General features: G+C 35.4%; 1 protein-coding gene across 1 annotated transcript in view; it reads right to left on the reverse strand.

Annotated features, from left to right (window-relative positions):
• Nucleotides 1-11,867, reverse strand: part of LIN28B (lin-28 homolog B) — a 223,256-nt gene that overhangs the window by 86,825 nt on the left and 124,564 nt on the right. Inside the window, exon 3 of the mRNA XM_007940850.2 lies at nucleotides 9,619-9,803. Within this exon, the coding sequence (XP_007939041.2) occupies nucleotides 9,619-9,803 (185 nt within the window). The remainder of the gene's footprint in view (nucleotides 1-9,618; nucleotides 9,804-11,867) is intronic.

Below are 11,867 nucleotides of genomic sequence, written 5' to 3' on the forward strand. Positions count from 1 at the left end.
GGTCAATGACATGAGACAAAGTGTATGTGAACTGTTGTATGGAAAGTGAATTTGCTCTGTAAATCTTCACCCAAATCACAATTAAAAAAAAAAAAAAAAAAGAATGAGCAATTAAAAAAAAAGCAAAAGAATGAAAATTTAAATTTCAAACAATAGTAGCCAGTACTCCAGAAATGATTACAACCTGTGGTATATTGCAAAAACAAAAACAAAAATAAAAAAAAACACAAACCCACTGCCATCAAGTCAATTCTGACTCATAGAGACCCCCGATTAGGTTTCTAAGGCTGTAAATCTTTATGGAAGTAGATCACCCTATCTTCCTCCCATGGAGTGGTTGGTAGGTTTGACCTGCTGAAATTCTGGCTAGCACCCAAAATGCTTTATCCACTATGCCGCTAGAGGTCCTACTGGATATTTATAGGCAAATAATAAATCTTGACCTAATCTCATACCTTATACAAAAACTAACTCAAAATGTATCAAAGGTAAATGTAAAACATAAAACTGTAAAACTTTTCAAAGAAAATCTTTGTGACCTGGAGTTAGGCAAAGAATTCTTAAAATGACATCAAACACATGATAAAAAAAATTGATAAATTTTTATAAAATCTTTATAAAAAGCTTTTGCTCTGTGTGGGACACTTAAGAGATTGAAAAGACAAGCCACAGTCTGGGAGAACAATTTTGCAAATCCTACCTGTGATATTAAGGTTATGTGTCAACTTGGCTGGGCCTGGTTTTGAGTGGCTACACAGCTGGATATAGTTATTCTCCGTGATGAGACTGGTAATCAACTCCATGGTGGAATCTACTAGAGGAGCTGAGTAGCTGCCTTGGGGATGTGGTCTGTTTCCAGTATATAAAGAGAAGTTTTGAGAAGGGCTCAGGAGGTTTTTTTCATGCTTGGACCCTACATGTAGACCAGTCTTCATTTAGCAGCCTGCGATGTTTCCTGCCAATCTTGGGACTGTCTCTGAACTTGAACTAGTGCCCTGCCATGTTGTTTGGTAATCCTGGGACTGTGCCTTTTTACTTGTCAACCTTGGGTTTGTCAGCATCAGCAATCAGAAACTGCCTGAGTGAAGAGGTGTCTCCAGCTCCAGTGGGCTAGGAGCAAGAGCAGAGCTGAAGCTCAATGCTGAGAAGCTTTCACCCAGCCCCTAGAGCCTGGTACTTTGAACTTGGACTTCTAGCTTCCTAAACTGTAGAGAATAAATCCCTGCTTAAAACCACCCATTTGTGGCATTTTCTGTTAAAGCAACACTAGAGAACCAAAACACTACCTAACAAAGTACATGTATTCACAAAATATATAAGGACTTCTCAAAGTCCAACAATAAGAAAACAAGTAAGTAGTAAAAAATGTGCAAAATATGAACAGATAATTCACCAAAGAGGATATAAGGATGATACAAAAATACATAAAAAGATATTCAACATCAGTAGCTATTAGGGAAAGGAAATTTAAAACCACTATGAGATACCACCATGCAATTAATGGAATGGCTAAAGTAAAAAGTGCTGATAATACGAAATGCTGGCAAAGATCCAGAGCAGCTGGAATGCTCATATATTGCTGACAGGAGTGCAAAATAGTACCATTCCTCCAGAAAATGATGTGGCAGTTTCTTACAAAGTTAAACAAAAGTCTATAATGGTATTACCAGCAATCCCATTATTAGGTATCTGCATTTTTTTTTGTTTGTTTTTTTCACTGCCATCTAGTGGATTCCGACTCATAGCAATCCCCTTAGGGTTTCTGAGGCAGCAAATCTTTATGGAAGTAAATTGCTCAGCCTTCCTTCCATGGAGTGGCTGGTGGGTTTGAACCATCAACCTTCTGGTTAGCAGTCAAATGCCTTAGGCCCTAGGCCACCAGAGCTCTTTAGGTATCTGCCCAGCTAAATGAAAAGTTATGTTCATACAAAAACCTGTATGTGAAGGTGTATATTAAATTTATTCTAAATTCCAACAGCAGGAGAAAAACAAATGTCCTTCAACAGGTGAATGGATACATACTGTTACATCCATACAATGGAATATTATTCAGCAACAAAAAGGACACAACAACTTGGAGAAATCTCAAAGGCATGATTATGGGTTTTTAAAAAAAAATTCAAAAGACTATAAAAACCCACTGCCATCAAGTCAATTACAACGCACAGTGACCATACAGGACAGAGTGGAGCTACCACATAGGGTTTCCAAGGCTGTAAATTTTTATAGGGACAGATTGCCTCATCTTTCTTCTATGGAGCAGCTGGTGGGTTCGAATCACTGACGTTTTGGTTAGCAGCCACGTGCCTTAACCTCTGTACCACCAGGGCTTCTATGCACTAAAGGATTACATATATTTGACATTCACAAAAATGTAAAACTATGGAGATGGAGAAGAGGCCAGGGGTTAGAGGTTGGGAGGCAGTGGCAATAGAAGATAGTATAAGGGAATTTTTTTTGGAGGGATAAATGGTTCTCTACTCTGATTATGGTGGTGATTACATGAACCTATATATGTTAAAATTCAAAGAACTGTACATCAAAAAATGAATCAATTTTGTTATTTGATAATTAAAAATAAAAATAAATGCAAGCAAAAAAAAAATATATATATATGTACTAATGCTAACTGGAATTCTAGTTTTCTATTACTTTGACAACCCAGATCAATTACTGAATATCATTACTTTAAACATTTTCTAGACTGTAAGATTAGTATGAAAGTATTTTATTTAGTTAGTAAGAAAGTAATCAGAGAATGATAGGGACTTGTCAAAAGAATACAAAAACCGTCCTGAAGGGGCTCTTATTGGTCAAATCTGGGCCATAAATAAATACTCTACTCTTAATGGCCAAGTGGAAACAAATGAAATGTCTTTCAACAGATGAATGGACAAAACAATGTTATATCCATGCAGTGGAATACTACTCAGCAATAAAAAGAAATGAATTATTGGTATATACAACAACATGGATGAATTCAAATAAACAAAGTTGGTTAAAGGTTATGTTGTTGTTGTTGTTATGTGCCATTGAGTTGGACCCGACTCATAGTGACCCCTCCTTGGGTTTCTGAGGCAGTATCACTACGGAAGTAGATTACCCCAAATTTCTTCCAAGGAGTGGCTGGTGGGTTTGAACCACTAGCCTTCTGGTTAGCAGTCAAATGCCTTAGGCACTATGCTACCAGAGCTCCCGTTAAAGGTTATAACTCACTGGAAAAAACAAGAACCCATGGTTCATGACAATAGAATAAATAAATAATTGAAAGTTTGATGTCGAATGGGATGAAAGACACGAACTTGATCTAATGGTGCATGAGAATATCATTAGTAATGGATAAAATCAAAATTGTAAGCCACCTGATAGGATATTATAAGAAGAACACAGCATCACTTTCATGACATTCATATCAAAGATGAATAATCTCCCCAATCATAAGAAAGTATTAGACAAACTCAAACATGACCTTGATTCATACTGGTGTGTAGAAGTTAGATCAAAAGGATTTTGTTAGATTGAAGTTACCATTTTGGGCGTCAAAAAACTCACTGCCGTCGAGTCAGATCTGAATCATAGCAACCCCTCCTTGGGTTTACGAGGCAGTGTCACTAAAGAAGTAGATTGCTCAATCTTCCTTCTGAGGAGTGGCTGTTGGGTTGAACTGCCAGCCTCTGGTTAGCAGTCAAGTGGCTTACACAGTACGCACTGTACTTCGAATTTATAGGCAATACAGGAGTTACAGAAACAAGTTTAAGACATCAAAATGAATCCAAATCATGGTATATTTTATAAGACAATTGGCTAGTCTCTTCAACAAGTTAATGTCATGGAATTTTTTCTTAAAAGGGTGTTTATGTGTATGTGAGTGTGTGTGTGTTTATGTGTGTATGTGTGAGTTGCTACTCTAGATTACAAGAAACAAAACAGCTAACTGAAAGGCATGATCATTAACTAAATTCTGGTTTGAAAAAAAACATCCAGAAATGTAAGCTTTGGGCAACTGGGGACATTTAACATGGACTGGGTATTAGATGCTCTTAGGGAAGTATTGCTTATTTTGATAGCTGTGGTAAGGGGTAAAGTGTTATAGCATAATAACTTTAAAATGACTCTGCAAAAATGGTTATAATTATTAAAATATGTAAGTGGGTATGTAGGTGTTCACCATACCATTTTCCTACTTTTGTACTATGAAATATTAATAAAAAGTAAAAGAAATGAAAAACAAAAAGGAAGGAAATAATAGGAATAGTCACAGTATTAGGAAAAAACAGTCTAACAGAAATTTATGTAAGAGCTGGATCACTGAAATACAATAACATATCTAATCAAGAAAAAGTATAGAAAAAATGAGGCACTGGGAAATAACTAGAGCATCCAATATATCTTACAAGATTTTTGAGGCAAATAATTATGCTAATATGACAACCTGGGTCAAAGCACAATTTTATTCTCATTACTAACCATATATCAAGAAGTAGAAAAAACTTAAATCATTAATAACCATGGAAAAGATCAAGAAAGTTATCAAAGATCTTTGAAGTATTTTAAATATTTAAGGAGCAAATCACTGGCTAGTCTCTTCAACAAGTTAATGTGATGGAATTTTTTCTTAAAAGAGTGTTTATATGTATGTGAGTGTGTGTGTGTTTATGTGTGTATGTGTGAGTTGCTACTCTAGATTACAAGAAACTTAAGAAACAAAACAGCTAATTGAAAGGCATGATAATTAACTGAATTCTGGTTTGAAAAAAAATATTCACAAATGTAAGCTTTGGGTTATATTGTTCTAGCCATCAGCTGACAAAAATCCACGTCTTGCTACCACCTCTTTTTTTCTCTCGTTTCAGTTTGTATATATATTCTCTATGCTTATTTGAATAATTTAATTGCATTTTAAAATAAGTGGGACATAGAAAACCAAAATTTCTAAACCTAGTGACAAAAATCATGGGTTTTCTGAACTAAATAGAAAGTTGGAAATAATTAGATACAAAATATGTCAAAGTTTAATCACAATATAGACACTCAATAAACTGTGCAGTTGGAGTATGTAATCACCCTCTGTGCGCTGCTACCTTCTACTTTACCAGTTCATTCCTTCTATCATTCCAGTTGCAACATTTGATGCCCTATTACCCTACAGCCCATGATCCTACTGCCTTTTCAATGTCTTCACTCCTCCTGACACTATTTAGATTCTATAATTCATCATTACAATCATTCTCTTGCATACATCTGTGCCCTTTCTTATCTTTCTTTGTCATTCTCAACTAGGAAAATCCTAACTGTAGTTAAAACCACTTTTCTGCTTATTTCACAGCTGTACCCATGATGTCAATAATGGCTGGAGAACAAAACAAACAAAACACAATCATAATGATTGACTTTCCTTTAAATGTGAGCCCACTAACCTTAATGACTGAGAAGCCCTGGTGGTGCAGTGGTTAAAGCACTCAACTTCAAACTGAAAGGTCAGTGGTTCAAACCCACCAGAAGCTCTGCAGGAGAAAGATGTGGTAGTCTGTCTCCATAAAGATTTACAGCCTTGGAAACCCTATGGGGCAGTTCCACTTTGTCCTATAGGGTCACAAGAGGTTTTTTTTTTTTTTTTTTTCTTGGTTTTTTAACCTTAAATGAGTCTTTAGCATAGCCTGGGAGCTCTGATGGCATAGTACTTAAGGCATTTGACTGCTAATTAGAAGGCTGGCGGTTCAAATCATCAGCCACTCCTCGAAAGGAAGGTTGGGCAATCTATTTGCGTAGTGATAGTGCCTTGGAAACCCAAGGAGGGATCACTATGAGTTGGATCCGACTCAATGGCAATGAGTTTGAGTGAGTATAGTCTGGTATACAACTTCTCTTTCATAATGCATGAACTCTTCCATTTTCCTGTATCATCCCTTCTCCTTTATTTTCAAGTCTCCAAAACCTTCTACTCTACCATCAGTCTCAGTCAATGACTATTATGGGTTGAATTGTGTCCCTATAAAAGAAATGTTGAAGTCCTAACACTTAGTACCTGTAACAGTGATCTAATTTGGAAATAGAGTCTTTGAGGATGCAATTATTAAGTTAAATAAGGTCATACTGGAGTAAGGGTGGACCCTAAACCATATGACCTGTGTCCTTATAAGAAAAAGAGAAGAGATACAGAAACAAAGACACAGAGAGAAGAGGACCATGTCATAGACAGAATGGAATTATGCTGCCAAGTAGACTTGGAGCTACCAAAATCTGGAAGGGACGAGGCAAGATCTTCCCTTAGAGCCTTCAGAGAGAGTATGACACCCTAAATCTAGATTCTATCCTCCCAAACTATGAAAGAATAAATGTCTATTGTTTTAAGCACTCAGTCTATGATAGTTTGTTACAGTAGCCCTAGAAAATTAATACAATGACCTCGCTTCAAATTTTCACTAAGAAAATAGCATAAAAAGAGAAAACTTACCTTTTATCCACCGACTTGCCTAGCTGTAGGTATACCCAGATGCTGTGCCTTGCCCCCAGTTTTGAAGAATAAACCATCTGTGCTCCCATTGCCAGTTCTTCCGCTTGTGCTTAAGTTCCAACCCTCTCACCTACTCAAGGAAATTACTCCAGCAGTTGTCTTCCTACATCTTCAATTTTTTCTTTTCTATTGGACCTTTCCAATGAGCAAATGAACATGCTATAACTTCCCCACCTTGACTACTAATTTGTTTCTCTGCTCCCACTTACAGGAAAACTTCTCAAAAAATTGTCTACACTTGCCGTCTGCACTTCATCTCCCTTAAACCCAACCTACTTATGCTATCACCCTCATCAGTTCACTGAAACTGTTCTTGTCCACTTCAATGATTTCTATGTTGCTAAACAGTATCTTGGTGTTCATCTTAGTTGATCATTTAACCATTAGCACCATTTAACATACCTGTCATGCTATTGAAATACTTTCTTCCCTTGGCTTCTGAGACAAAATCTTGAATCTCTTGATTCTCCTAGTTTCCTCATTTTTTCTTGGTATCATTTGCTGCTCTTCTTATTCTCCCTGATCCCTAAATTTTGGGATATCCCAGGGCACAGTCCTCAGTCCTCTTCCCTTTTGTATGCATACTCACTCATTCTGATGGTGATCTATCTCATTCCGTCTATGGTTATAAATATAATTTTTTTGCTGACTACTGCCAAATTTATATCTCTAGCCCAGGAACTCCATACTCACACATTTATCCACCTAATTTATATCTCCATTTGGACATCTGCATGTATCTCCGACTAAATACATCCAAAGGCAAAATTCTAATTTACCAGTGTTCCTCCCATAATCTTCCCCCATCTTAATAAATGGCCCCTCTCTCTTTCCTGTTCCTCTGGCCAAACAAACCTAGAGTCATCTTGGATTTCCCTCTTTCTCTCACACTCCACATTTGATCATCAGTAAATCCGATCGCATCTACCTTTAACATCTATCAGGATTATTGCTCACTTTCTCCTCAGCTAACACTCCAGTCAGAACAAGTACCATTTCTTTCATGCACTGATTGCAACTGGCTCCTTAGTGGTCTCTCAGCTTCCAACCCTGCACCTTTCCATTATCTTCCCATCATAGCTGCCAGATGTTATTTTCAGAAGGTAAGTCAGATCATGCTACTTTTCAACTTAAAATTTTCCAGTGGTCCTTACTATGGGTAACAGGTCATACATGATGGAATGTCCTACTGTTTACTTTGCTACTCTTGGCCTCAACTACTCTCCTTTCATTCATGATTCCAATGAAGCACACACATAAAAAATGCCAGAACTATAAAGATTTTGTCTCAAAGATATAGAAAAAGAAAGGCTTTTGTAATTTTATTTTACTTTGCTTTACTTGTATGTATTTTCTTTTTTCTCTGAGGGCAGAAAACCACTCGAATCCTTAAGTATATCATTAAACTTTCAAATATTTTCATGAGCTTCCTTTGGTACTAAATGAGCTCTTAAAAATGAGAATAAAAAATGAAGCAATTTCCTTATTGATTGGTACTACAAATCAATGGGGAAATATGGTCTACGTAACAAACACTGTAAAGATAATTAGCTAGCGATTTGAAGAGAAAAAAAAAAATACCTGCACCCTTTTAGTACTTTCTTCAACAACAAATTATATCACAAATAAAAGAGATTATTAAATGTAAAAAATAAAGTCATAAGAATGATATAAGAAAATACAGATGAATATAACATATTTTAAAATATATCGTATGGAAAGCCAGATAGGAATGCAAGTCAGATTGCATTAAGGAGAGAGTCACAAACTTGTCTATGTAAAAATCCAAAACTTCAGTACTACATTTAAAAACCACTAAAATAGATTTCATGAGCTGAAAAATATTTCCCATCCATTTGAGATGAAAGGTTAACATCTTAAATATACAAAGAAAATCTATAAATCAGTAATAAAATGTGTGGACCTCAACAGAAAAAAAATGGGCAAATGATAAGAAATATGCAAGTCATAGAAGAAAAAACTAAAATTAACATATAAAACATGTTGATTTTCATTAGTGATCAAAGGATGCAAAGAATATAATGATATGCCTCTCTTAACCTATGTAATAGGAAAAGATTAAAAAGATGACACTATTCAATGAGCAGTTTCATTTTTGGAAATGATGTATATTGGCTCTAATAATTTTTGAAGAGCAGTCTGCAGATAGATATTAAAATGTTAAAACTGCATTATTTTGTTATCAAGAATTTTGACTATTAAGGATTTAACTTAAAGATGTAATCAGACAGGTTTTAAAAAATGTGTATATAGAGAGATTCCACTATGGTGGTGGTGGTGATATACTGAAAATGGTGACACAGCCTTTTTGTGTTGTTAGTTGCCATTGGCTGTGACTTTTTTCAGAACAGATTGCCAGGTCTATCTACTGAGGCACTTCTGATTGGGCTTGACTTGCCATCTTTTTGGTTAATAGTCCAGCATTTAATTATGCAAGGACTCCTAATGGAAAAAGCTTAAGTATCATTAACACAGCAGTGCTCAAATTTTGGTATACTCATATGGTGGGAATGTGTGCAGGTGCCAATAATTGACATGAAAATGCTCCATGATATACTTACTGCTAATGGAGGGAAGAAAAAAATGCAAGCTTCAAAATAGCATACATATGATTCCTTCCACCAGTTAGGAATTCAAAGGATTTTCTTCCCCTTACTTCAGAGTTTCTTATACAGATTGGATTTTCTATGTACGACTTATCCTTTACAAACAGACAAAACAATAAATATATTTTCATTTGAAAAAAGGAGTGGAGTGTTAGCAATTTCTGTATGTCCAGAGGGTCACTTCAGTCTGATGGTAACTTCTTCAATTCCTCATTGTGGTCTTACAAGATTCTGGTGGGGATAGTGATCAAGGGAGAACATTATTCAATGCTGAATGCTCAGTCAGTATCCTCAATTCAAACTGAGGCCAGACTATATTCTGATATATTTTACTAAACTACATGCTAGTGGCACTTTATTTCATTTTTTTGGCTAAACTATATAAAGTCCAACAAAGTAATAAAAATATAAATAAATGTTCAGAAGTCTTTTCCAAATACAAAACACTCAAAAATTAAAATAAAGTAAAATGATTACCTGTCTCCCTTTGGTTTTCTTTTTTGTAGTGTCTTCCCTTTAGGTCTTCTTTCACTTCCTAAACAGGGGCTCCCACCAGGTCCTGTTACCCGTATTGATTCAAGGCCTTTGGAAGATTTTTTAAATGTGAATTCCACTGGTTCTCCTTCTTTTAGGCTTCTAAATCCTTCCATGAATAATTTGCTCTGTAAAGAGTGTTTTAAAAAGGGAGAGGAGGGAGGAAAAGAGAGATCAGGATTACCACTGCTTAATAAATTATCTATGTAATTTTAATATTAATACAGCAAGATATTGTTATCCATTACAAAAGTGTAAGTTTTTTTGAAAAAGTTCCTTGTAAATTATATCATTTTAAAGTCTCCTGTTGCAATGCTGACACTGGGAGAATAAACTAGCACAATTTTTTAAAGACAATTTCACAATACTTACAATTTACATCTGCATATTCTTTGACTCAGCAATTCTATTTCCAAGGAAACTCCTCCAACTGACATACTAACACAAGGGTTCAATGAAAAATCTATATCAAAATTCACTGCAGCACTGTCTACTAAAAAAAAATTAATAATAATTTATAATATTAATAGTAATATAATATTAATGCTCATCAATGGGAAACTGATTAAATAAGTTATAGTAAAGCCATATGAGGTAACATTAATGAGTTATTAAGAAAAAACTTTTTTCAGATCTACTTGTACTGATGTGGGAAAATAAGCATGTAATACTGCTGAGTAAAAAAAAAAAAATAAGGCTAAAGAAAAACGTGTCTACCATGATGCTATTCATGTAAAAAAAAAATTAAAGATACATGTTTATTTGTATAGATATGGGTCTGAAACAATAGACTCTAAACCATAAACAGTCATTTTCTCCAATTGTTTTCTGGGAAAGTGGGGAAGCTTTCTGGTATACACATTGCTGCATAGTTTGAGCTTTTTATAACTGGAAAGGGAGTAGATTATTATAATTTGAAAGATTATAGCTGATTTTGGGGGAAAAGCTTTTCTTATTGAAAATCTGTAACCTTGGCGTCAAATATTAATTCTTTCAATCTTATTCTTTTAATCAACGTCAATGTGTCAACTCAAATAATAATAATAATCATTAAATCTTCAGTGTTCATTATGTCTGCAAACCCCCTTATATACATCTTATAGAACAATTTGGAATATTACATTGTTTTACAAAAGCTCTAAATTTGGGTACAAAAGGAAGGAAACATTCAATATGGTGGAAGACTTTGGAAGTTTTGTTCTTCAGAGAAAAGTAATTTTGAATGGGCAATTTAACCTCTTTTCTATTTGTTTATAAATTCAAGGAATTTGAGTTTCCCAAACATGTTTTGTAAGGAACAGGGGCTCCAAAATAGGTCCCATGAATACTGGGGAAGAAAAAATTGTTTACGTAATTGCTCGGTGTGTGGGTGAATCGGGCCTTCATTTAGAATTCATTACTTTATAAACTGCACAAAGAGATTTCCAAGTTGTAAAGCTTGGTTTATAGAAAATAAAATAAAAAGATATGATTTAAAAAAATAGTCTTTATGAAAAAAGAGTTTCGTGGTCAAATAAGTTTGGTAACTGTTGTATGATGTTGCTCTTCAGATGAATCATGAATATTATTAACGTATTAAAGCCTCTGAGATACATAGTCCTTACATAGTCCCCTCCCCGATTCCCAAAAAAAGAGAAAGAAATCTTGTTTAACTGTGTTTAACCCTGCAATTTCATGACCTAGTTGCTCCCAAAACCCCCTTCTTTACAAGTACATGATTAGCATATCTGGTAAAATACTGGACCAGAAAATCTTCTCCAATCCAAGTCCATATGTCTAAAGGCAGCTAAATAATTACAAATAACCAAATAATTACAAGAAACATGTCAACACAAGACTTCAAAACTCACACAAAGGGAGACTATTCACTGTGAAACCAGCAAGTAAGATAGCACATGAAAACTTTCTTAACCTGTTTCTAATGTTAGCCATCTGACATTGGAAATCACTCATGCAGAAGTCTACAATTTGAAATAGATTTTGACTGTTTGATGCTATGCAGGGTGGGGTGGGGGGGCCCACAAGTGTCTGTTGTTTTTATGTGCCGTTGAGTCAACCCCGACTCATGGCGACCCCTCTTTGGGTTTCCTCGGCAGCATCACTATGGAAGAAGATTGCCCAACCTTCCTTCCGAGGAGTGGCTGGTGGGTTTGAACCGCCAGCCTTCTGGTTAGCAGTCAAGTGCCTTAGGC

This window comes from Orycteropus afer, unplaced genomic scaffold (genome assembly GCF_000298275.1).
Source record: "Orycteropus afer afer isolate SDZICR_OR568_19922 unplaced genomic scaffold, OryAfe1.0 scaffold00072, whole genome shotgun sequence".
Taxonomy (NCBI): domain Eukaryota; kingdom Metazoa; phylum Chordata; class Mammalia; order Tubulidentata; family Orycteropodidae; genus Orycteropus; species Orycteropus afer.